Source organism: Ixodes scapularis, unplaced genomic scaffold, assembly GCF_016920785.2.
Source record: "Ixodes scapularis isolate PalLabHiFi unplaced genomic scaffold, ASM1692078v2 PGA_scaffold7__128_contigs__length_106722199, whole genome shotgun sequence".
NCBI classification, from domain to species: domain Eukaryota; kingdom Metazoa; phylum Arthropoda; class Arachnida; order Ixodida; family Ixodidae; genus Ixodes; species Ixodes scapularis.
The window spans coordinates 35,588,957-35,615,787 of NW_024609882.1; the positions used below are offsets into that span (position 1 = coordinate 35,588,957).

At 45.6% G+C, this 26,831-nt stretch overlaps 3 protein-coding genes across 3 annotated transcripts in view; 1 reads left to right on the top strand and 2 right to left on the bottom strand.

Annotated features, from left to right (window-relative positions):
* The window catches only part of LOC8026186 (sialin), a 35,382-nt gene extending 21,401 nt beyond the window's left edge, over positions 1-13,981 (bottom strand). Inside the window, exons 1-4 of the mRNA XM_029968624.4 lie at positions 13,723-13,981; positions 13,300-13,383; positions 8,000-8,233; positions 1,271-1,518 (exon numbers count right to left, since the gene is read on the bottom strand). Coding sequence (XP_029824484.2) covers positions 1,271-1,518; positions 8,000-8,233; positions 13,300-13,383; positions 13,723-13,738 — 582 coding nt within the window. The 5' untranslated portion in view covers positions 13,739-13,981. The remainder of the gene's footprint in view (positions 1-1,270; positions 1,519-7,999; positions 8,234-13,299; positions 13,384-13,722) is intronic.
* Positions 13,982-19,156: 5,175 nt separating this feature from the next.
* On the top strand, positions 19,157-21,348 carry LOC8026187 (dolichol kinase). Its single transcript, XM_002402397.5, has one exon. The coding sequence runs from the start codon at positions 19,597-19,599 to the stop codon at positions 21,118-21,120; it is 1,524 nt and encodes a 507-aa protein (XP_002402441.3). The 5' UTR covers positions 19,157-19,596; the 3' UTR covers positions 21,121-21,348.
* On the bottom strand, positions 21,246-25,470 carry LOC8026188 (serine-rich adhesin for platelets). Its single transcript, XM_029968603.3, has 3 exons — positions 25,209-25,470; positions 24,620-24,730; positions 21,246-24,188 (listed from the first exon to the last, which is right to left on the bottom strand). The coding sequence occupies exons 2-3, from the start codon at positions 24,728-24,730 to the stop codon at positions 21,825-21,827; spliced, it is 2,475 nt and encodes an 824-aa protein (XP_029824463.2). The 5' UTR covers positions 25,209-25,470; the 3' UTR covers positions 21,246-21,824.
* Between the last annotated feature and the right edge of the window lie 1,361 nt (positions 25,471-26,831).

Consider the following 26,831-nt stretch of genomic DNA (forward strand, 5'->3'; position numbering starts at 1 on the left):
TTCTAAAGCAGTAGTTCTCAACCATTAATGTTTCGCAAACCCCTTGTGGATAGGAGAAGATGGAGGACCCTATTCATGGTGAAGAAAGGGGAAAATATAGGTTAATTATGATAATAATTTATTAAATGGATATATTTAAGGGCTAGTCTGAAGTAGACCTCTCATTGACATACACACAAAAAAAATTAACCAAAAATTACATTTTTTTTCTAAATTCGAAAAAAAAGAAACAAAAAAAAACATTTTATTGCTGGGCGGTTTGATTGACATGAGGCAGGGCTTCGTAGACTTCTAGAATGACATTGCAAACCCCAAAGGGTCCGTGGACCCCCATTTGAAAACCACTGTTCTAGAGCGATCTTAGAATTCACTTTAATAGGAGTGTACTAACCAACTATATGTAACAGCTAAGTACTGTAACAGCTAAGTACTATGCTGGGTAGGAATTCCAATGTTCAAGATGCTTAGTGGTGCTCCTAACGAAGAAAGTGTGAACACTTTAAAATGATACCATGCCGCTTCGCTGCAGTGCACCTGAGCACATAGGGAAAACACTAGGCAAACTTCCTCCACAGTGTACAAGCGCAAACGAATGAAAGCGCTTTATGGGAAAACGAGCGACCGGTTCCTGAATAAGCATACTGCGGTGCTCCATAGCCATGAAAGTTGATTTCAAATAAACATGTGTTAAACTTGTAGACCACTTTATTTCATTGAAAGCATTAACAGCTATCTTTTTCCGGGTCATGCACTGTCCACCACTTTCCCTCTAATAATGTGTCCACAAGGTACTGCTGCAGAAGATGAAGAATTACGAAGATCATGCAATTGCTGTTTTTTTTTTTGCTATTTTCTCACACAGTGTAAAGTGTACCGTTAAAACCTGTAGCAGGCGTGCGGTGTCAATCAGGCAGAAAAAAGTGCCACTTTGTTTCATTTTCACTGCGTTGCACAATGTGCATTCACATTACAATTAAGGGGGAATATTTCTGCCCCATACTGCAAGCAACAATGCTGGAACATCAGAAATAAAACTGAAAAATTAAGGAGAAGCTCCGACACATTCACACAAAGTACTAGGTATATAGTACAATTTCACAACTGGCGTTGTATTCGAACCAACGAATTCTCTCGCAATAACACCCATACTGTTATCTTTGTTTAAATTTAAATACCAGACACCAATCAAAAGTAGTTTGCAACACATGCACAACATTCATCACACTGCAAACATGCGTACAAACAAAACCGCCGAGTGGAAAAGCCATACCTCGGCCAATCCCTGAAGAATGCGGATGGCGACCACAGCAAGGTGATGAAGATTGGCAGCCAATGGGATCAGAAGGGAAAGGACGCTGGTGATGAGGATGCCACCACCGATCAGCCATTTTGGTCCAAACTGCTCCGCCAGTACGCCTCCAGGGATCACAGTCAAGATGTAGCCGTAGAAAAAAGACCCCAGCACCAACCCCTGTACACTTGAGTCCCAGTCAAATGTAGCAGCACTGTGTCCCAGTCCTGAAAACCGGAGCAAAGGAAAAGAGAGCAGTTAAAGCCGGTACATGACAGTAATTTACAAGTACAGACAGACAAACCGGTGACTCGCAGAATGACTAACTCAGTTCTGGGAAAACAGAAGTGTTCCCCCAGAGCTCTGAACTTTGTTCAATCTGTCTTTTGGGGCATTAGTGATGTCCCAAAAGATCCAAGTATTTATTTAGATTATTTGGGGGTCTTTAACCCTTTAACCACCAGGCCCAAGCTTCCAACCAGGTCATGGAAGGTTGTACCAATATCACCGATGACGAGTTACACTCGTCCAGTCAAAATGATGGCTTGCTTTCACTGCCAAACACGAAACAGGTTCGTCCATCGGCTTTAGTTTCAATTTCCAACACTGGAGGGCAGGAGAGGTCGCACAAATATAGCACGTATCTAGCCTTGCAACAGTGATCAGAAATGGCAGCACGCTTGAGTGATGCCGGTGACAGCCCTCGGAAACGGGCTCTCTTTTGCGGCAGTAGCAGCAGCAACGATGAAAACATTGAATTTGTCTCTAAAAGTGAGTCGGACATGGATTTTGAATACGAAACGGACTTAGACGAAGACCACAGTGACGAAGAAGACAACGCGCTGGGTAGTGTTCGAGTGTGGCAACGCACAAACACTAAAACCCGCCACCCGCGCCTCCGAGGTTTCCGTTTTGCGCAGTGCCTGGGATTCTGCAGCAACCCACTGACGAAAAAGGCATTCTTGACTGGTTCGAGGTTTTTTTGCGGGAAATGCGGGAACCGCTACGCGTTCCCGCATTTCGCAGCGCGGGGTTCTTCATGGAAACCGGTGGACTGCGAAGAGATGATGGTGTTCCTTGCACTAATAATTTTGCGGTTACGGTTACGGTAACGGTTTTACGGTTACGGTCAGAAAGTTTATCTTTTGTTACGGTGTGCATGTTCAAATAAATACTGCACATTTCAGCACGTGCTATTCTATTACTCTTACATGCACTGAGGGAAAGCTTCCATAAAAATCTACTTTTTCTTTTAAAAGTTTTATGTTAATACCAATCAGAAACCAATCAAGTAATGTATTTGCAAAATCAGCATGACATAAGAAAAAATATGTGGAAATAAAAAATTTGGCAAAGTTTGTACATTTTTTTTTCGAAAATAACTTGGTGGTTAAAGGGTTAAAAAGACGACACCCCCCAAAATTTATTTTTTTACTTTTTGCCAAACGATTTATTATGGTGTCAGAAGAGTACCCAATCAATATATTTTGCTACAGCGTCACATATATTTTTAATGAAGTAAAAAAAACGAAACTCCTCGAAACCAAAACAAAAATCGGACTAGGGAGGAAGAAGAAATATAGAGGAGGAGAAAGGTGGCGGAAATCACATGGCTGTGCAACTTTTTTTTTTTCCAATCAATGTATTTGCAGCTTTTTAGCAGCCACAAAAAATGGGTATCATATTTATTTTCTATTTTTAATATTGTGTGCGTGCCTTCGATGACCCACGACTTTGATTATAATTGGTGGTTGTGTCTAAACCATAGAAAACGGCCCGCGACCACTAAGAAGAGAGTGAGCACGACTCAAACCGGCCAGCTCTCAGTCGGCGGTTTTCGATCGGAAAGAAACCGAATTTCGAGCCGCAAATTCTGTTCTGGGTAGTTGGGCTATCTCATATGTCACGTACAACTAAAAACTTCAGCTAGCATAAATACTCTGTCAGTGTACCTTTAAGTCTGGTAACAATGTATTTTTGTCGAATCTTTAGAAAAGTTTGACATTGCCGAATTCGTTTTGCGGAATTTTCGATTCGGCCTATCACTTGCATCACATTGCAATAAGCCTTCATCATACTGCGAGTGCTCTAGCCAAGATTTGAACAAACCAACTGGGAATTCGTAGGACATCATCCCTTTGCCTCAGAATCAAACGGCCAACTTTCCAAATGGGGCAAGCGTTTTGGTTCAATAAACCCGTTCCGGAATTCAGACTGGCAACCTTGAAAACTATCATCATCTTAAAAATGGCATATGTGCTATACTAATGGTGGCCTTCTGTTTAGTGATGAAAGAAGAAGTTGAAGATGCTCCTAAGCAGGTGATTCGATGCGTGTACATTCTAGATGTTAGCGCGACGTGAAGCAGGAATCGGATGCAAGAGCTGCGTAAGAGTTCATTTCTAACTCGGGCCCAGTCAATCTGTTAGTTGCACACACACGGCTTCAAAGCCCCTTGATGTATAGAATTTTATCAAGGCGTCTATGTGGGCTGGCGCTTCGTTCTGACTGGTTGCATCTTTTTCACCATCGACACTGAAAGAGATTTAAAAAGAACTGGTCAGTGACGCGCGCATTCTCATTTACCATTGACTTGCGAAAGTGACGGTGCCCCATACAGTACTGCAGACCACAGGTTCATCGCCGCCATTAGTACGGTAAAAGTTAAACTGTCATTTGAGTCACCAGATGGCACTGAATTCCGGAAAGGGTCTATAGTGGCTCTTACGAGACTACACTTTACCTTGCCCGCTGTTCCTATCCTAGATCCCCTGGTTTATATGTTTATGTGAACGTCTTTTATCTGACTGTCTGCATGCTGTGCAATATGCCCACAGGATCAGCCCATCTCAAGGCTTTCGGTTCACCCAAAGGCTTTTGCTACCATCCAGGTGCCAGTTTTGATACTCTACTTCCTGTCCCATTGCACCTATACAGCCCACGCCGTGCTACGAAACAGTACACGTAATCGCGTAACACACAGCTGCTTCACACCAGTACATTACAGCTGGTAAGTTTTTGGTATGGCAAACACCAAACACATTGACCATCCGTGAATCTCGTAGGGCTTTATTCCCTAACCGCTTTTAGTTTTTGGGAATTACTGACTCTCAACTGTGTTGTCTTCAAGATCAAAATTGTTGTTTTCGAAATCATATTCCTAGCTACAAACGGAATAGGAGCAAAACTGAAAAAAGAATTCAGGGCTGCCGTATGTTGGCAGAGCCGCAAACTAAGCCACAAGTGACCCCGATTCATTTAGAACGGTCAAGTGCGTGAACTGGGGACAGCAGACGAGATATACTCGTCCTGAATGGTTTGGGGGCTACTCCACGTTGAAGAGCCAGGTACATCTAAAAACAATTAAAAGGCCCTTGAAAAGAAAATTTTTTTTATTTAAACAGTCTGGTTGGGACACGCGTGTCAAAAAATATATTCTATGCCAAAAATTGTTTAGAGCAATATTGACAGTGAGATATTTATTTGAAATTCTGCGCGCAAAGTCCATGACGTCACGGAATGGTCATGACGTCACGGAATGGTCATTCACTTAAAGAGATGTTCATTCGCTCTTTCCACCTCAATGTGAAGGCAAAGCCGATCCACTTCTCCCCCATGTGCCCAAAATGCCGAGAGAGAACAAGTGGAAAGGAGGGGACTACCAACTAAATCGCGACTCGCGCTGTCAACATTGTTCTAAAAAAAAATGTTTTCACATAAAATTAATTTTTTGACGCTTGTGTCCCAACCAGACTGTTTAAAAAAGACTTTTTTAATGCAAAAGCATTAACTGTCCCATGGAGCAAGCTGAGGTCATCAGTTTGAAGCACGAAAACGGCACCTAGTTTCCCCAATCCCAAAGGAGCGAAGTAAAGCTGATGGATTTCGCCTTCGGTTCCATTGGCTGGCGCGCGTCGACGGAGCCCTCATTGGCCGCTGCACTCGTCAGTTTCCACGACTGCTCTCCCCATGGCGCTGAGTGTCCATCAGCGCACCATTAACACGGAGCGTCCAAGGTCAGCGTGCCCAGGGGAGCACGCACGCTGACCGGCGACGAAAACTATGCAGCAGACGAAAAAGGGAGCGGACGAGCAGCTTGCATGCTTTCGCATTAAAAACTCCTAAGAAGTGCTTAGGTGTACCTCAAGCTTTTTTTTCTTTTCAGGGGCCCTTTAAGGGAAAATCCAACAGTTTTTCATACTTTCAGTAAATGCCACTTATAATTAATCTTTGACCTATCTAACCTACGAAAAATGTGTCAGCTTGTTTTCTACATGCAATGGGAGCTGCAGAAGAAATTAGAGAAAAACAAGCAGCCTTCATCTCCTTAACTTGCAAACAAAAAGATGGCCACATGATCTGGAACCAATTATATATTGACGACACCAATGTTCGTCATAGCCAAGTGTTACGGTTAAAAAACCAAAGGGTGCGTGCCGAATTCCAGACATTTTTAGGATTCCGCTACTCTCATCATTGCATGTATCGAGTCAAGCCATGACCCAAATGCTCGTTGAGGCAAATGATTGCCACGAGCCCAAGTGCTCATGCAATACTCTTGTCCAATCTAAGAGGAAGATTTGACTATTGTCACCATCAACACTGCAATCCCTGCGACTTATGTCATCCAAGTTTTGCAAAGAGGAGGCTGAAACTAAACGTCCGCTTTTATTTTTGAATTTATGCCATGACAAAGAGGCCTTTTGGTCAGTGGTGTCACGTGCAAGTGCACTTTCAGTGATGTGATTGGCCTAAGCTGTTTTGGAGCACCTTTTGGAGCAGCCAAAACAGTGTTTTGGAGCAGCAAATGTGGCCTTTGGAGCAACCAAAACAGTGTCTTGGAGCAGCAAAGGTGGCTTTTGGAGCAGATATCCTTACAAAAAAAAAATATATATATATTCATTCTAAGTGCTGTACAAACGAAGGGATTTGTGTTGTGTTCTGATGTGACGTGATTCGACGGAACTCGCTGCTTGTGCTTTTACTGCAGAGACATCCCACAAATGGATACAGTCCTGTAGGCGTTGCCAAGCAATTAAAAAACACTTGTTACCGTTTTACTGGTTCCCGACGTGCCAGATATTCGCCAAAAATAAGCAAACGTCAAATAAGGGACTGCAAGCATCCCGGCCAGAGCTCTGGTCCCGGCTGGTGCGTCTATCGTGCAATCATGTTCGCATGCACGTGATGGCAACTTCTGCAGGCTTGAAGTTGCGAGTGCTTCATCGCGCAAGCGGAGACAACGGCTGTTCGATCAAAATCGAAACCATGCCACTCCGCTCCGTCGCCAACTGAATCCCGAAATCGTATGCAAAATTTAACTTTCGAGCGTACGACCAAAAACAGTCCAGCGGCGCGTGTTTGCCAAGCCGGCCAACAAAATGCAAGCTAAACATACACAAAAAAATAACCTGAGCGCGTCGATGCAAGACATCGCGAGTCAAAAAGTTCTTGGACCGCTTTGTGCAACGACTGAACTCGGGACAAACAAGCGTGCTGTGCGGGTTCAGCGTGCAGATATTGCCTTCTTTGCTTTAGCCCAGTTCCCTTCACCAACTTTCTATCACGCCAGATTTTTCACGTACCGGGTTTCCCTCTCGAAAAAATGCCCGCCGAGAGAAACCTAGGTAATCAATACTTCGCCACAGCAGTCTCTGAGTTAAAGAGGGATTTTTTCAGATACATATTTAAACAAGAACAGGAATGTTGATGAGCATGCAGCAGTACCTAGTTTTATTTCAGAAAGCGCCATATCTGCAGCGACGTGGGGCTGCAACACCCGACGTCGCGCGACCACGGTGACTGGAAGGCAGAGACCAAATATACTTTTCCCACGGCCGTTGCTTTCAGGAGCGAGTGCTTCAGCTCACAAAGTAACTCCCGCCTCGCAAAAATGTGGTTTCGTTTCACAGCATGACGGCATGGCTGGTACCCGGCACGCTAGCGTCGGAGTGCCCACACACACCCGCGTCTATCGTGTAATATTTTTAAAGTTTATAGTTTTTAAAAAAGATGCGAGACGAGACCCACGAGACGACGAGCGCGCGAATCGCGAGACGGCGGGAAAACCATGCAAGACCAGAGTCGGGCGGCCGCTTGCGCCACATAACAGATGCATGCTCAGTTACGGTAGTCAGTTTAATTTCGATTTTGAAAGGCGACCGAAATTGTTTTTTTGGCGCAGGCTTGGCGCAGATTATCCATATTTTGGCGAAATGTAGCAGGATGTAGCAGGGTTAGCCCCTTGGCGCAGTTTGGCGCAATTGGCGCAGCAATCACATCACTGACTTTGATCATAGGGCCAGTGTAAAAGTGTAAAGCACCCCAAATCAATAGTGATGCAAGACCTGTTTAAAAAAAAAGCTGCAGAAAGGCATTTACAATTTGACTCGGAAAGATTATGGAGCACAAGTTTTCGTCATCTTCTTTTGCAGGGATTGTGTTGACGTCAGAATGCCGAGCTCCGATTGAAGGATAGCGGTTAGACCTCTCAGCAAGCTAGGTCTACCAACTATTCTGCAACCAGGGCCAATCAGAAAGCTCAGCGTTGAGACGTCAACGCAACCCCTGCAAAAGAAGATGAACTTGCGCTCCGCATACTTCTTGCAAAGACATCCAGTACCTATGAATATATCTGATGAATGTCTGCACAAGATCATTTCTTCTGTCGAGCTACAAAGTCAGGGAAACAAAACAGCTGTACAGCACCTACAGACGTCACGTTGGCTTGCTCCATCAACTGTGGATTGCGGGGAAGGCACTGCGTCTGCGTCTCGCTAGCAGAAGATAAGTTTCCAACCGTGGCCACTGGAGGGTGCTCCGTGTGGCGCACCATGGCGACTATGGCGACGCTCAGGCTGACTCGTAGCGTGTAGACGTTCACCAGGCCCAAGAAACCCATGAGGACGAAGATGTGCCTTGCTGGTACCAGCAGCATCCATTCTTGATCGTGGAGAAACAAAGACGAAGGCATTTTTGTGATGTCGGGAAGCGTGAAATGTGTGTTAGTGAGCCATCAATTTCCCTCACAGAATAAAAAATAGGGTTAATTAAAAAGACACCGCGTTATGGCCACGTGCTCGTGCCTCGGCGACCACTACATACGTAAGGGAGCTTTTGATGGCAGGCAATTCATTCTTTATTTATGTTCTTTTTTTACTCCCATTTTTTTCTTCTTTTTGTGTCACGTGCTTTGGTGATTTACTGTTGTGTGGAAAGAGACAGTTGCTAGTTGTGCTAATTACTCGTTCATGTCGTGTCGTCTTCGTATACTCCGTCTCATCCGACGATGGACTAAAGCCCAATGCTACAGGCTGTCAAGTCCAATAACGAGCCTCTTAGAAACCATGTAATATATTTGTTATGTCGCATATGTATCAGTGCGCAAAGACGCGTCATGTGGAGGCGAGTTTTTTGTCTGCTTATCGAGCCCTCGCTGTGGTTCAGTCTGCCAATTGCTAGTGCTGAAGACTAGTGAAGGGATTAAATACTGTCTGGAAACGATATGGTGAAGACGACCCAGGAGCAGAAACAGCGGCCATTAAGAAATTAAGATGAGCCGGATCAAGTCTTCGACACGGGAGCGTATGTATGATCCACGTGCGGAAGGGAGATGCGGGTCCGGGTGCATACCCAAAGCTTGGATTGGATTGTTATGGCTAACGAGAAACGACAATATTTCAGTGTTGCCTGCGTGCCCTCCAACTTGTCCAAACAGTTGACATGTTTACGAAATATTGCATGAATTTTTATGAAACTAAATACTATGTACCTTTACCTCGCCAATATAAAGAAGTGCGCTCTCACAACAGAGAACCATATGCGTAAGATTTGTGCTCATCGTGCTCTGCATATGGGAATTTCTCTTGTGCACTCTTTTGCGATGCGGATGGAAGCTTTTCTGCGGTAGTGCTCCCCCCGCCAGCCTTCGGGACCTAGTTCATCGTAGGGTGAGACAGAGCATAGTCCAGTGTTGTTTATTGATAATCCTTCGCAGTGCAGTTCAATCGAAACATGAAAAGCAACCAACCAGCCCAATCGTTGTTTGAAATCGTTTCGGAGGCCTCTCGGCACCCCATTTTACTTGCAGGTGACTTTAACCAGCCAGAATTGAAATGGAATGATGGCACTTGTTCATGCAAAGTTGGTAGTTGGATTAATCTAGAAATGAAGAACATCATAGATACTTATGGACTGTTACAATATGTAAAGGATCCAACTCGGAATAATAACATATTAGACCTTTTGTTTTGCAGTTCACATAACCTTATAGATTCCGTCATCATTATACCAGGAATAAGTGATCATAAAGCCGTCATTGCAAGCGTCAAATCAGGAATCATCCGACCGACGACATGCGCAACAAGGAAAGTTTTTTTCTTCGAGAAAGGCGACTATACTAGTATATCTCAGCAGCTGCTTGACCACTTGCCGGTCTTTGAATGCCTAGCTGAGGATTACGACGTCCACAAATTATGGTGTGTATTTAAGAACAAGCTGCTTGAACTTATGAACCGTTATGCTCCAAGCATAGATTCTACTAGACTGAAAAAAAAGAAAAAACCCTGGGTGACAATTCACGTATCCTAAGGATAATTAAAAAAAGAAGGAGAGCATTTCTCAAGTATAAGAAAACTAGAAGTAACAATCACTTGAAGAAGTTGTCTGAATTAGCGCAGGAGTATAAATTATCCATAAAAATTGCGAAAGAAGGATATTTTAAAAGACTTAATGACAGGATGAAAACTAGCCCTAAACTTTTTTGGAAGTTTATAAAAGGCTGTGGATCCGAAGTCTTAGGAATAAACGAAATTGTGCACAACCATCATGTCCTCTTAGACGATACTGAAAAGGCTACGTGCTTGAATGATTACTTTCAATCTATCTTCCTACCTAAAGATAGCAGCTGTCCCAGCACATGCAAGTGCCATCCCGTTAATGGAGCCAGTTGAACTAAGCGTGAGGGGCATCGAGTTGCTTTTAAGAAACATTGACGAAACTAAGGCAAATGGCCCTGATGGTATTTCTCCCCGTATACTAAAGCGTTGTGCCGGACCTATTTCGTTGTATCTTTATGTAATCTACGAAAAGTCACTCTCCACTGGTATCCTACCAGACGATTGGAAAATCGCCCATGCTGTCCCTATTCATAAAGGTGGTTCAAAAAAAGAGGTTTCAAACTACAGGCCAATATCACTAACAGCCATCTCATGCAAAATTATTGAACATGTTTTATATACAGGAATAATGAAACATATAACGAACAACAGCATACTAATTAGTCAACAACACGGGTTTCGTAAAGGCCTATCTTGCACGACACAGCTCGTAGAATTTTACCATGAACTGGCGTCCAATATTGACGATGGAGGGCAAACGGATTGTGTTTTTCTAGACTTCCGTAAGGCGTTCGACACTGTGTCGCATCCGCTCCTTCTTAGTAAACTAGAGTCGTTAAACTTAGACTTAAATGTGTTCCGATGGATCGAAAATTATTTATTTCAACGTCGCCAATGTGTTGTCTTGAACGGAAAAAGTTCGGAGTACGTTAACGTAACGTCAGGAGTCCCACAAGGCTCGGTCCTGGGACCACTTTTGTTTCTGATTTATGTAAACGATATTTCCGTGGGAATTTCCTCCTCTATACGGTTGTTCGCTGACGACTTCGTTGTGTATAGGGAAGTTAAGGACGAACAAGATGCTGCTACGTTGCAACGAGACTTGAATTGTATTAATACTTGGTGTTCCAAGTGGCAGATGAACTTAAATCCAAAGAAGTGTGTACACCTGAGTTTTACCAAGAAAAAGAAAAAAATTGAAAGTGCGTATCAGATAGATAACGCCCTAATAAATAATGAAACTACCTACAAGTACCTTGGTGTCACACTGTCATCCGACTGTTCTTGGAATGCTCAAGTTGATGATGTCATTCTAAAAGCTGGCAGGGCGCTCAATTTTATTCAACGGAATTTGAAATGTTCACAACCCGAATTAAAGAAAACCGCGTACTTAACATGTGTTAGGCCGATTTTAAAATATGCCTGCGCCATCTGGGACCCTCCGCACGTAACCTTGATTGACAAATTGGAAAGAATTCAAAATAGAGCTGCTAGGTTTGTACTGGGTCGTTATGGGCGGAGGGAGAGCTGCACTAAAATGAAAAGCGAATTGAATTGGGAACTGCTTTCTTCTCGACGAGAAAAGTTGAGACTGAAGTTTTTATTTCTCATATATAATAATAAAACTGGCATTAACAGAGAAGTATATTTAAAACACCCACATTATGTTTCTAGGCGGACTGACCATGCTTTCAAAATCCGAGAGTACCACGCCAGGACGAACATGTATACAAATTCTTTTTTTGTTAAAACCATTGCAAAGTGGAATAGGCTCTCTAAAGACCAGGTGTGCTCTACAAATGAAGATGTATTTTTTTCAAAACTGTAACCCCCCTGCAATAACGCCTCCGGGCAATGCGGGGTAATCTTTGAATAAAGAATAAAGAAAGAAATCCCAAGCGGTGTTGAAAGATAAGACATTTTTTTGTGATAGGGAGGAGAGGAGGGGGAGGGGGGAGGGGGGGGGGGGGGGGGGGGGGGGGGGGGGGGGCAAAGACAGGAGTGGGGAGCAGCAATTCGTAAGCACCAACATCAGGGGTTCAAATTTAAAAAATGTGAAAGAGTGACAGTAAAATGAAGAGAGAGCGCAGACGCAAGGTTTGGCATGGTCGCTTTTCAGTGATGCATCGCAGTTCTTCAACTGCCCGTCAACTTAGTCTTTGTTTACCGGTGCCTGATGCCAGTATTTTTTTCCCAAATTAAAGCTAAATGAGGCTAGGTAATTAGAAATGTTTCGCTCATTTTTTAAAATATCAGTCAGTCGCAGATTAAAAATAAAATGAGTCAGACATTCCCTGAGCAGCCATTACCTAGTCCCTCGGCTGTAATTTCCTCAGTCCACATGGCATTTCGGATGCCTTGGAACATTGGTGTCTATATTCCAGTGTGAAGTGGCATGTAATGCATGACAGCATGGAGTACCTTTTCCTCTAGATTTATTACGTAAGTGCTCGCAATCAAAAGTGGAAGTGTCACTGCATGCCTATGTAGCAACATGCCCATAAGGCCTGTTAGAGGAGAAACGACAGTAAAAATTTAGCAGACGGAAACTTGCGACACTATCAATGGAAGTATATACATAAAGAAGTTCAATTATTTTGTTGCATAATAATAATTTGATATACCACATATACAATAACACTTTAAGAATATACAAATTAATGTCAGCATACATGAGTTATGCGACATTATTTGTATTGCCTCAAAGCCTCATTGTATATATTATATATTGTTTAATGCCAAGAATGCATGCATGTTAATAAGTTTATATACATATACGATAACACTTTGAGACTACGCAAATTAATGTCAGTCTACATGAGTTATGCAAAATTCATTTGTATTGCCTCTAAGTGTCATCGTATATATTTCATAGTGTTTTGTGACATTAATTTGTATTGTCTCAAAACATATCATATATATATTAAATACCAAATTATTATCATGCATGCATTCTCAACATTAAACATAATCTAGCTCCACCTGTTGAAGTGATGAACTGCACAAATACCTTCATAAGTTGTAAAACCTTCTGTAATATATAATAGCATAATAAAGAAAAGTCTGCAATATATCTTTTTTTTTTTTTACATCTATGAAACTAAATGAAAATTTACGTATATATATTAATCCGATTAAATTCGATTGTGCAACTGGTGAAATAATATTCTTACAGGGGATAAAAACCGGTCTGTAAAAACTTCGTTTTTTTTTTTTTTTTTTTTTTTTTTTTTTTTTTTTTTTTTTTTTTTTGCAGGCAGGCGCGAACACAGGAAAAGGAAAATAAAATCGCCATTTGAGTGCTCGAAACCGGGCTCACAACGGTAATCCAGTCCCCGGCGTCTGAAGGCCTCCTCGAAAATACTTTCGCCCGGACACATAGTAACTCACCCAGTAATCTGGAAGTCGAGACAGACCGTCCCTTGGATTGACCCGGTTGCTGAGTTTCCGGCACTGGCATCTCGTCCAAGACTTCTGTCACACGCACAAACGTTGACCCGAGAAAAGCTATGAGCAACACAATTAAAAATACGCTAAAGGAATCTTACATCCCCAAGCGCAAAAACTCGTCACACTGGGCCGTCGCACGAAGCGTGCGCGCGGCAGAGCACGACATCACGGTGTAAAACTAAAACTGTCCAAACACCGTAAATAACAAAAAAAAAAAAATTTTTTTCCGTGCTTCGCAGTTACAGCTGTTGCTTCACCGTTGCAATGACACTGGCACGGAGCTACCAATTTTGCTGCGCGTGAGGTTAGAAAGCAGCCAAGTGCATCAATCACACAGCTGGGAACCCGACCTTGCTTGCTTACTTTGTCGTTGCGCCATGGTTCCAGATGATGGCACTCTCGGAAAGTTGTCACCAGTTTTTCCGAGCGCTCCGGCGGGCTCTCGGAGGGTACGTCTCCTCGTCAAGTTTAAGAAACTCTAAAATGGCCATTGGGCAACTTCCCGACACTGCTGCTGCAAGCGGGACGTCTGCCTAAACAGCCGCCTCCGACGTACAGTTGGTTGTTTTGTTGAGAAACAAAAACAATAACTTTCGTTTTCGTTTTGTTTGTGTGCGGGCGTTTTCCTAGTACGTGTTTAAGACGCATAGGGTCGCGACAAGCGCCGCGGATTTGTATAATAATAAATCACCGATAATAATAATAATAATCACCGACTGAGTTGCGGTGAGCGGACGTGTTTCCTGGTTCTCCTCGAGCATCCGAAGCTAAGTGCCAGTTTTTCTTCTTTTCTCTCTCTTTTTTTGAGAGTTGATTGGAAGTGACTATGCGGTAGCAGTATTAGGTTTGAACAGCAGCAGTTAACGTTAGTTTCGCAAAGTAGGCTCTGTTTGAATTTTTGGCGGGAAGGGACGGTTTGTTCCCGGTCTAGACATGGGTCTAGATTTGGGTCGGCATAACAAGGGTGGGGACGAGTTGGTGCAGTGCGAGGGGTGTGGGAGGTGGTGTTACCTGGAGGAGACGGGTTTCGGGAGCCTGGAGGTGGCGGCGGAGGTGAGTTTCGAGTGTCGGCTTTGTGTGAAGCTTCAGCAGGTAACTGGGGAATGGGAGGGTAGAGTTCGGGAGATCGAGGCCCAGCTTAAGGCAGAAGGAGAGAAGCGGGTGGGTCTCGAGGCCCAGGTAGAGGAGCTGACTAGGCAGCTTAATCATGAGAGGGAGCAGCGGGTCGGCCTCGAGAAGCAGGCGGAAGAGCTGGGGGAAGTATGGAAGGCGGGTTTAGAGGAGCGTAAGAGGGAGTGTGACAGTAGGGTAGAGCGCCTGGAAGGGGTAATTCGAGCGAGTGAGAGTAGCGAGGGAAGAAAGGAGGAAGTGTCAGTTCTAGCGGGACGAACCACCAGTCTGCAGGCTGGGGTCCCTGGTGGTCGGGAGTCCGGCCTGTTGGCAGGCGGGCTCGACGACGCTGGAGAGCTGATTGAACCTCAGCTCAATGGCGCCTTCGAGCAGCAGGCGTCGGGCAGTCAGGTGACAGGAGATAAGTCGCAGGACAAAGGCGCGCAGGCACCAGGGGGATCTAGGGTACTGGTAGTGGGGAGCTCTAACGTAGCACGGGTTAGGAGGGGTGTACATAACAGGGTGAAGGGAGACCAGAGGGTAACCGTAGAGGTCCAGCCAGGGAAGTGTATGGTGGATGCTATGACCGCAGCACGTGAGGGGGTGTGGGATAACCGGGAGGGAAGGAACCTAGTAATAGTTCATGCGGGGCTTAATGATGTGCTGAAGGGTAGGAGCCAGAACCTCGGAAAGCAGCTAAACGTGGGAATACGTAAGCTGAGGGACGTGTCTGAGAATGTGCATGTGGTTGTGTGCACCATTCCAGAAGTTCGGGGGCAGTCCGGGTTAACGGAGAGGAGGGTTGTCGAAGCCAACGGAGTAATTAAGGGTATGAGTCGACAGCTTCGGTACGACGTAATGGAAGTAAACAGAGAAGTGTACGAGGCTGGCTCCCGCCCTTTTGCAGATGGCATTCACTACAGTGAGGCCACGGGTTACAGGGTGGGGGATAGGATGGGCCGCACGGTGACTGCTTTTTTGGGGGGACCGAGGGCCCTGGGGGCACTGAAGTAACTGAAAACCCAACAAAGTCAGGAGAGGCACCCAGGGTTAAAAAGAGGAGAAAACGTAAGAACAGGTATAAAAAATCAGCACAATCAGACATTGGATATATTAACATGCAGGGTGGTAGAAATAGGTTAAAATGGGAAGAGGTAGAGGAGCAACTAAGAAAGGAGGATTTAATGGTGTATGGGTTTGTGGAAACACATCTCAGAGACATGGAGCAGCCACCTTGCAACCCTGACTATGTGTGGGAAGAATGCAACAGAATGGAGGGAACGAGGAAGGGAGGTGGAATTGGAGCATTCATTAAGAAGAATATGAACTTTCAAAGGATCAGAAGTGAGTGCGCCGAACATTTGTGGCTGAAAGGAAAAGTCGCTGGGGAATCAACAGTCCTTGGAGTGGTTTACTTATGGACAGGGACAGGTGCTAAAGAGGAAAACAGAAAAATGATTGATTGCATATCAAGAGACATTAGTGAACTAGGGGAAGGCTCCGAAATAATTATTATGGGAGACATGAATGCCCATATTGAGGGTCTGGATGGGTATACGGACTCAACTGGAAGCATATTACTAGAACTGGTGGAAAAACATGACTTAGTTTTATGTAATACCAGTCAGAAGTGTGACGGGCACATAACTTGGGAAACTGGCAATCTGCATTCAACTATAGATTACGTACTCATGTCACACAAAATATATGGTAAGTTACAAGTAATGAAAATAGATGAAGAAGGTTCCAAAAGTCTTGGTAGTGATCACAAACGTATTAAGCTGAATTTTGCCAGAGAAGTAAATGCTGAAACTATACAACATAATTCAAAGCAAACTTTCTGCAGCGACAAAGAGTTGGAAATAGTTGTTGAAAGAATAGAGGCCGCAGTTTCAGGGCAACGGCATACAGATTGGACCTATGAGAGCCTAACTAGGCTTTTTTCTCTAGAACTAGACAAAGTTAAGAGTAAACGAAAGGGGAAGCAAGGACATAGACCAAAAAGTTGGTGGGACAAAGAAGTGAAGCAAGCGATACAAAAACGTCAGGAAGCCTCTAGAGAACACAGGTATTCCAAGCGTAGTGGGGAGTCCGAAACGGAAGTAAAAAGAAAATGGGACAATTTTGTAACATGTCGCCGAGAGGCATCCAGTTTGATCAATGCGAAAATTCAGAGAAAGGGTGAGGAATGGATGAGTAATGTAAGTAAGAAAGATAGAAATGCTGCCAAGAAGTTTTGGGAGCACTTGAACTCACTCGGTGAAACAACGCAAGCTAGACAGAGGTTTATACTCTCGCATCAGGGAGATCAATTAGAGGGAGATGATGCGATACAATATATAGGAGCAGTGATGGAGGAGAAATTTCGGGAACGGGTACATGTGGAAGATAGGAGAACCGAAGGAAGTAGCAGTCCAGTTTGTGACATCGCGGATTTTGGACAAAGAGAATGGGAAAAGGCGGAACGAAGAGTCCCTAGTGGCACGTCGACAGGCACAGATGGTATCCCTATCAAGCTGGTGAAGAATTTGGGTCCTAAATCTAAGGCAAAACTAAGGGAGGTAGTGAGTACCATGATAACAAAAGGAAATATTCCAGATGAATGGAGGCTTAGTAGGATGAGTATGATATATAAGGGAAAGGGAGATAAGTCTGATATTAGGAATTATCGTCCTATAACCGTGACACCGGTTATTTACAGGTTGGTAATGCAGATTATAAAGAACAGACTGGAGGAATGGGTAGATTGCGAGGGCATACTGGGCGAGTTACAAAACGGGTTTCGAAAACAAAGAAGGTTGGAGGACAACTTATTTTCTCTAACACAGTGTATAGAAATAGCGCAAAAAGAAAACAGACAGCTCTGGCTGGCATTTCTGGATATCAAGGGTGCCTATGACAATGTGAACCAAAGAAACCTGTGGGACATAATGGAGAACTTAAACCTAGATGAAGGACTAACAGCACTATTAAGGAACATTTACAAAGATAACAAGGTGATTATAACATGGGAAGGAAAGGCGACAGGGAAAATAGAGATAAGACGAGGCCTTAGGCAGGGGTGCCCGTTATCGCCTTTGCTGTTTATGTTGTATCTGAGAGGATTGGAGGATAGACTAGAGAAGAGTGGGCTTGGGTTCAACCTTTCTTACAGTAAGCTAGGCCAAAAAATTCAGCAATCCTTACCGGGATTGATGTATGCGGACGATATTGTACTAATGGCTAACAACAGGACAGAGTTGCAGGAATTAATGAGCATCTGTGGTAGGGAAGGAGAGGAATTAGGTTTAGAATTCAGTAGCGAAAAATCGGCAGTCATGATTTTTAACGAGGATGAAGTTGAGAGGCTGAAGATACAGAATATTACAGTTGAGAGAGCTAGTAAATACAAGTATCTAGGAGTATGGATATGTGATGGTGCAGAATATCTCAGAGACCATGAAAAGTATATAATAGGTAAGGGCAACAGAAATGCAGCTGTAATGAAAAATAGAGCACTTTGGAATTACAACAGGTATGAGGTGGTGAGAGAGATTTGGAAAGGGGTCATGGTGCCTGGCTTGACTTTTGGAAACGCAGTGCTATGCATGAAATCCGAAGTGCATGCGAAACTAGAAATAAAACAGCGCGGAGTAGGTAGACTGGCTTTGGGGGCGCATTGCAAAACGCCAAACCAGGGAGTACAAGGAGACATGGGATGGGCATCATTTGAGAGCAGGGAAGCGGTGAGCAAGGTAGAATTTGAGGATAGGTTGAGGCTAATGGATGGGGAGCAATGGGCACGAAAGGTTTTCAGCTATTTATACATGAGGAGTGTAGACACAAAGTGGAGACAGCGCACTAGGAAATTAAGAGGAAGGTTTTTGGGTTTTAGCGAAGATACGGAAGAGCAAGTCTCAGTTAAGAAGAAAGTTAAGGCCACAGAAAGAGATCGGTGGCTAGAGGGAATGCAGACAAAGACTGCTCTGGAAAGCTATAGATTAAACAAAAGAGTTATTGCCAAAGAAAGCATTTATGACAATTCTAGGGGAAGCTCATTGCTGTTTGAGGCAAGAACGGGTGTTCTGCGAACCAGAACATACAGAGTGAAGTACCAGGAAATTGATACAGTGTGCACTGCTTGTGGAGAGGAGGACGAGACGGCTGAGCACTTGATTCTCTACTGTAAAGGGCTTCACCCTATGCCTACCGAAGACAACATAGATTTAATAAAGTCATTGGGTTTTAGAGACAGCGAAGGGAGAGTGGATTTCAAGACTGTAGAGATTACCAAGCAAAGATTAAGTGAATGGTGGCAGAAATCGAGAGAAAACTAGGTATTTTCTTAATCACTGATGGCAAGGGGGTTTCATAGCCTCACTTTCTTTGCACTGCGGAGTGAATATAGATTTCACATTTAAATATTCTAAGCTTAAATGGTAAAACAAAATGGCTAGGTGGCGTAAGCTACCGCCCGATCCAAAGGGCTCAGCCGTATTCATCCATCCATCCATTTGCGGGCTTTGCGGGTTGTCCTAATTTTTGACGTTTTCTAATACATGAACCACCGTTGTACGTAAACGGCAGAAAAAAATTTAATGCATAATGTGTGAAATATTTTCTAGTGTATTTTAATAGTCGCTAGTGATAGCAAGTCGCAAGAATATTAAAGTGTTATAATGGGAATACGCAAATGACCAATGTTTTTATTAGAGCTTACCTATGGAACTTACCACGTGTTTTAGATTTCTTTATAATATTTTAGAAGTTAAATGCATACATAAAAGAAAAAAAAAAAGGGACGCGGGAGAAAAATGGCGGCCTTTTAGAAAGTTGTCACTGCCATACAGGTATCCTTCATCAGCTGATGATTTCATTCGTTCCATTTTCCCACACGATCGTAATGTTGCTTGGTTCTTTTTCCGCGTCTCATGATTGGAGCATCCTTAATCGGAATTTCCGCGGTAAGCCATTATCACTGTGAAATGCGTCCACAACTCTGAAAAAATACTGTACGGTGAAACTGACGCGGCGCTGAACCATCGAAAACGATTATCAGCGCGAGAACGACGAGACTACGGTCACTCGCATCAGTCGCTGATAAACTCGGGCGAACGTGACTTTCAATGCCCCGCATCGCGAGCCGACATGACAGCATCGAGCCAGGCAGAAAGGGCATGCCTCGAGTACGTAGTCGTCGCGACCGGCATCCTCCTGACCGGTCTCTTCTACGTAACCGCCAGCCAGCTCGTCACTGTAACGGCGCTTCTCGCGATGTTGTTCCTATTACAGCGCTATCAAAAGACTGATCCGCCGAACCCAGACCAGCGACCTCATGCCGACGACGGACTGTGGCTCACTCTGCTCCTTCCTTTCTCTCTTCTAACTGGAGGCAACTCCTACTTCCACGGCGCTCTCTACACCCTCGCCGAAGTGGTGTCCAGCCAGACGCTCCTCCTCTCCTTCGCGTTCGTCTTCAAGTTCCCCAGCCGTACCATCAATGCCATGTCTGTGCTATGGACGACAACGCTCCTCTTCACCCTTACCAACATCGGTGTTCTGTGGAGTGCGGGAACGTCGGTGTCGTCTGTTTTCGTCTTCCAGCACCTGACCTCATCTCTCTGGAGATACTCGCCAAGGTCCTTCACCCTGGGCGAACTCATCCTGGTGTGCCAGGCGACCACAACATTCCTAGCAACCGCAGGCTCCAGCATCGCTTGTAGATTAGTTTACGGCGAGGACTGCATGCTGAACTGTTCCTCGTCTGCAGGGTTCCTGCAGGCCGGCCTGTTCAGCCTGGCCGTCTTGGTGGCAGCAGTGACCAACGTTGCGGCCTTGAGAAGGCCGTCGGGCTTCTACGCCGCTGTCTGCCTTTCGGCTGTGTCCTTGGTGTATCCGCTGTGCTGGGTGATGGTGGGTGCCGAACCAGTGGGCTGGCTCTTTTCACACATCTTCAACACCACCGTCCGGGCTGCCCTCATGGTGTCCTGGATGGTACTGACAGTTGCAGCCGTTCTCTTTGTGTCCTGGTATACGAGGACGTACGCAGACAGTTCAACCATCGTCCGAAAGGTCTTCCACGGGGTTGTCATCCTGGTCTTCATACCAGGGGTAACCCTTGACCCCGACTTAATGTACCTTGCATGCGGGTCGGTGATGGGTGTCCTTGTTCTCCTGGAACTTGTGAGGGCCCTGCGGATGCCACCGTTTGGAGAAGACATTCACCAGGCATTCCAGATGTTTTTGGATGAAAAGGATGCTGGAGCCTTTGTACTCACTCCAGTTTACCTGTTTGTGGGATGTGCCACACCATTGCTGCTGTTTCCAGATCGCTTTGGGTCTTCAGAAAAGACCCTAGTGCTATTAAGCGGCACTGTCAGCCTTGGCATAGGAGACACGGTGGCCTCCGTGGTAGGATCAAAACTTGGAAGACATCGCTGGCCGGGAACTAAAAAGACATTAGAGGGAACCTTAGCATCAATCCTGGCCCAGTTTGTGTTTTACTTTCCCCTCCTGCATATACTGACACCAAAAGTGTGGGGACTGAGTACAGGATTTTTAGTCTTGGTATTATGCCTCAATGCCTACCTCGAAGCACTTACAGTGCAAGTGGACAATCTTGCAATTCCTGTGTTTATGTATCCCATGATGATTTCTCTGTATGCAAGTTAGTGTTTTCCACATTTCCCACGTCTAAATGGACCAGCAGTTCCCACAACAGTTCCGATTTGTTGGCAGTTGGGAGCAATCTGCAAAAGTTGTGTCAAGGAGCAAGCCAAGACAGACAACCGAATGACTCGGGCTATAGTGACATCCGAAGTTTATTTACACAATATCACATTTTGTGTGTGCCATTTGTGAGAAGAATTATTTCAAAAATAAAATATGTTTCAACCATTTTGCAGAGACTATGCTCTTGACCATTATGATCACCAGCAAGTTAGAGATGATGGGGCGCACAGCATGTCACAAGACAGCCGTTGTAAGGATGCATTCATTTCATTCTGCAAAAGCATCCGTGGGGGCATGAACCACTATTCTTAGTTCCATACATGGCACACGATGTCGCCAAAGCTACTTGCACGATTCTGCGGCACCTAGCATGGCATCTCGATTACGCGCTACTGGCAAATTCAACATAGACGTAGCGTCACACTCGCAACAGTAGGCTCGACAACGTCATTTGCCGTGCATAAAACAGAGTATAAAAGTTCATGCACAAATGAAGCACCATGCTTGAGCAGAGCACGGGGAAACTGAAGGACACCCCCCCAACAGGCAGGAACTGGAAAAAAAAAATAGCAACACCCCCCTCACCCCCTTTTTGCTCATTACACCTAATTTACCTAACAAATCCAGCAAAAGAATAAATAAAGTCACACAAAGCCATCAAAGAGGTCAGCCAGCACATTATCAAACTGACTCAAGTCCTCCGAACCAGCCAACTGAGCCACCCGCTGATCAATGTCGTCGGCTTGTACAGAGTCTTCCGCAGATCGTGCCCACTTCCTACGACACGGCTTCTTGTCTTCCCTGTAGCACGGTTTCTTTGCGAGGACAGGGTGGTAGCCGGGAAACCCGCTGCCACTGGTCCTCGTCGACCTGACCTGGTTCTTGACAAGGCGGATGAGCATGCTACTTGACATGGACGTTGCAGAATCTCCATCGAGGCCGGCGCCCTGCTTCCGTTCTGAACCACTGCTCGCACTGTCATAAAAACCGGACGATGTGCTGGCACTACTCGGCTTCGAGCTCTGCGACCCGCTCTCGCTCGCCAGGGGGCTACAGACCGGTTTGAGGTCAGCGACAGTGGGCGTGGACTTGGCATCTTTCTTGCTGTTTGGCCTTTTACGTGTCTTTGTGCCCCCCGAAGTGGGGGCCCTGCGCTGTTTCTTTGGCTCCGAGCCTTGCTTCCGTCCTTGACGATTAGAAGAGGTCTTCCTTGGGGTTGGTGCATTGGCTGGTAAGGCAGGCTGTCCGTTTGCATCTGCGGGCTGGAGACCGGGAGGCACATGGGAATGAACATCCAATGACGCTGGCGAATTGAGTACTGTGTTGATCAGGGCTAGTTTGCTTAGAAGGTAATTGTTGTCGCTCTTCAAAGGGCAGGCGGCGGTCCTTTTCCGCTTAGGCACCGGCTTAACTTTCTGCCCTTGCCCGTTTGCAGCCTGCGCCACATTTGCTGTCGAGTTCTGCATGGACCTGCGTGTTCTTTTTGGAGAGTTAGATGAGGCAACGGGTCTCCCTTGCTGAACCTGCTGCAGCACTGAGTTACCATCTACCGAAGTGAAAGCAGTCATATATGGCTGGTCTTGCCTGCTGGTGATCCCGTGAGTCGCCTTCAACCCAACGCCGTCTTCCGCAGGTCTGCTGTTCAGCATGTCAAGCACCTCGGCAGACGTCGTTCCCACCGGGACGGCCGTGAACTGCTGCGACACCGCAGTCAGGTGTTGCGTTGGGTTTGCAACACCAGCCTTGCCCGCATTGCTGTTCCCCGGCACCAAAACTATTCTCGATCCATTTCTCTCCCCGGCAGTGCCATTAATGAGTCGATGACCATTCACTGTCGGCACCGCCTGGACAGAGATGCTATTTAACCTCTGATCATGTCCTAGCTCAGTCAGTTCCTTAGCACCATTGGTATTCGTCTGTCCTATCAGCAGCAAAGAATGTTCTTTTGACGGCGAAACAACAGCAGGCTGGTTCACGTTCAATGACAAAGTCAAAACAGCAGGGGACAATTTGGCACTCTGTGGGGCTTTGCATTCCAGACTGCAGATGCTCTCAGCAACTCGAAGTGAAGAGCAGACTGCAGTTTCATCTGCACGGAATACCTCAAACTCGGGACCATAACGCACGTTTGGATCATTTTTCGATGAAAGATTGGTAAGGCCGGCACTGTTTGCCCCCAATCCTTCAGCCTGGCTCGCCTCATCAGCTCTTGCATCATCAGCGGCCAACGTCCCCAAGGCTTCGTTAGACGTGGAAGTGTGATTTGACAAGATGGGCACTTCTTGAGGCTTTGTGGGTTCGTTACATGACTCCTGGAGGGCCCTTCCATCAACACTGCCTTGCTCCTCTGTGACCACCACTTCCTCAATAAAGTCCTGCATAAAGATGAACGGCGAAGTTTCCCTTTTCACGCTGCACCGTTCAGCCTCGCCCTCCTCCGGAGTTGCATCGGCCACAACTGGACTAGCCGAGGAGGGGTCAGGACAGTGCTGTAGAACCACGGAATCGTAGGGACCTTCAGACCTCAACTTGACAGAACTCGCCAAAACCTGAGGCTCCTCGTCTGGCTTGACGCAGCAGCCTAGAGAGGCTGCATCGCATATAGGTAGTGTTGCTCGTGAACTCTTGTCCTCTTCAGGTACAACAGCACCAGGTTCACCACTCACTTGTAAACTCAATAATTCAGTCACTTTGGAAGTTCTCCCATCGCACGCAACAGCAGCACAATCGGGAAGCATTACAGGTTTCAGCGTATCGCCAGCGATGCACAGTGACGATTCATTTGGTTTGCTTCCTGGAGGTTCCGTGGAAATGTCCAACGAACTGAGGAAGCCTTCGACAACCTCCACCTCGCTGACTTTGGCTTCTTTCGGCGATGAAATGGTGGCTGACAGACATGCTTGTGATCCTGTGGTCTTTGGTGGCACCTCATTTTTTTCGCCCAGCTCCGAGAGATCCCTGCGAAGGATGAGCTTTTCTATGCTCCCGGCCATCAGCAGGTCCCGGCACTGCAGAGATGACGGAACAGTATTTAGAACATAGAACTTGGAGTGCAACAAGCTACACTTCAAATCTGCTTGAGAGGTCAACAACTTTTCACTGCTCATGGGCAGCCTTTGCCATGCAAACAACAGGACAAGGTTCTGCTAGTTTGCAATAAACACAAGACACCTTTAGGCATCAAGTAAATGTAATGACCCATTACATTTAGATTACTGGTTTAACACTTTGAGTAACAGATTGCCAATGGTTACTGAAAGAGGTGCGCTGATCTCTCACTTGGGTTTGTCAAGGAAAGCTGTACATCACACAACAGGGATGCTGTTTGGCTTGCAACGGCATACTCAAGAGCTAGCACCTCCTATGCGTGGCTTACACGACGTCTCCAGGCCGAGACGCAAGGATGTTACAGAAAGGTAAAGAATGCAACTTTTCTCACCTCTGGTCGCTTGCAGACTTGCATGGCTTCCGTGAAACTGATCTGGAACAAGCATACTGGGCTTCGTATGCCTTCTGCTGCGCAGTACTCGCACCACTTCACAAACGACATCTGAAAATTAAACAAAGTACAAACTCCTTCAACACAAACGTCTGGCATAAGATTCGGTTTTGTTCGGTCTAGTTGTCGGATTCGAACGCTGACAGAAGCAGGCGCCTACAACTGCGAAGAACAGCTAGGAAGCCAACTTAAGAAATACTTCTTCCCGAGTGTGATTGGAGAAAGTTTGGCGCCTACAGCATTGAGTGAAGTGTCAAAGCAATGTCGTAGGGCTTCGAACGTTAAAACGCCCGTAAACATTACAGCGCGCATCGTGGCTGATCGGCAGCCCATGTCCAGCAGAATGAGACGATTTTATTGCTAACACTCGTAGCTTCGTTCTCTATAAAAACTGGGACACTGTTAACCTTATCAGAATCTCTAACTGGGCGAACGCTGTAGAACATTATTTTCTTGATAACAAGGAACACGTGCAGAACGCCGGTAGAACGTCCTGACGTCTCGTTCAAACAAACTGAGACAAACTTACAATGATTGCAAAGCTCGACCGACATCGGTGTGGCCTTGCGTGAAACTCTCTGTATAACTTGAGTCGAATCCACAGAAGACTACGCGACTGGGTGTTCGAGAGAACGCCGTTCGAACGGAATTAAAGAACCACGCGCCATGCTCAGATTCGTACTCCGAACGTCGCTCATTCGTAGCTTTCGCACATCTTACGTATTTTGCACGACCGCTGCGCGCGCTGGGAGCACAGCCAAAAGACGGGTAGATAAAACTTACAACTGTATGTCTAGAATTAGGTAGTATTACGCGCCATCTATTAAATTTTTCTGAAACATAATTTTTGTAAGTTTATTTTATTTGTCTTTGGCAAATTAGTGTTTATGATTCACTTTGGGTTTACGTAACGTAGAATAAGTGTGATTTTTACCTACGCGCGGTAGACCGCTTTCTAGGCCACTTTCGGCCGCCACGACAGGGAGCCAAGAACACACCACCGCAGTTTCTTAATAATAATAATAATAATAATAATAATCTTTATTTGCACAGACAGGTGTTTTCCTGGGGGCGTGCGAGGCGAAGCAGAAAGGCGGAAGCCCGTACGCTGGTGCGTCTGTTGGCCCAACCAATAGCCCAACCCCCAGGAAACGAAAACAAAGTTCAACATAACAAACAAAAAAACACAATACTAAAAAAAAAAAAGGAATAATAATAATAATAACAATAATAAAAGGGGGGGGGGGGGGGGAGTTACGCAATCGGTCGCATTTACGAGGCCCTAGCACGGCCCGAGTGTCCTCAGAGGGCGTCCAAACCGAAATCGCGAAGCGCGCGCGACTCCCATCGCCGCGACGGGGGGCCCCAGTGATGCCAACCCTAGGGATTTACCCCTAGATCTAGGGGTTTTCGCTCTCACCTAGGGATTTGAAGACTTTTTGCGAAATCTAGGGATTTCTCGAAGTTTTTTTTTTTTTTTTTATACGTGTGCATTTTGTTTTATTTAATATAATTCGGCGAACAGCAAACCACCCTTTTGACCCTTCGAACCAACCAGAGTGACGAAGCGGCACAGAGAGAGAGAAGCGTTGTGAGAGAGGTTGGGGGAAAGTACCACACTCCGTGCGGGAACTATAGGGGGCGCTTTGAAAAACGCGCGTAGCGCCGCTAGCGGAGGAGCTGGCGTTCGACAGCGAGGCGCGCTCAGCAGCCTGCGGCGCCTTTTCGCGTGCAAAGCTGTGGCGGCGGAAGCGCGCACGAGCGCAACTTTTGCTTTTTAAGCCGATAAGTTGAGGATGACGTTGCATGAGTGCTGGGGCAGATTTAAGAAGGGCATTTAGCTGTTCTCCGCTTCTTATATATTAAGTTTGAATCGTCAATAGGGATAATTTCTCTAGTTGCGGTCGAAAAAGGGGTTTGGGCAATTTTCCGAAAAGCAAGATGGCCGCCACCATAATTGCTCTCAGTGGGAAATTTGTTTCGCTCGTCGCTGTAAAGTTGGTGGGTCGATGATATTTGGAGGCGAGTGAGATGTTCACTAAATTCGTGCACTAAGTGGGCCAAGTTTTATTAAGACAGCAAGTGTGAAAGTTATGGTTCGAACGAATAAAGGCATAAAGCTGTCAGGAATATCCCATAATGGACCCAAAAT

Excerpts from the sequence above, each read along its gene's own strand:
- LOC8026187 (XM_002402397.5), top strand. The coding sequence starts at position 19,597 with ATGACAGCATCGAGCCAGGCAGAAAGGGCATGCCTCGAGTACGTAGTC.
- LOC8026188 (XM_029968603.3), bottom strand. The coding sequence starts at position 24,730 with ATGTCGTTTGTGAAGTGGTGCGAGTACTGCGCAGCAGAAGGCATACGA. Across the intron at positions 24,189-24,619 it reads AAGTCTGCAAGCGACCAGAG|TGCCGGGACCTGCTGATGGC; the intron begins GTGAGAAAAGTT and ends TCATCTCTGCAG.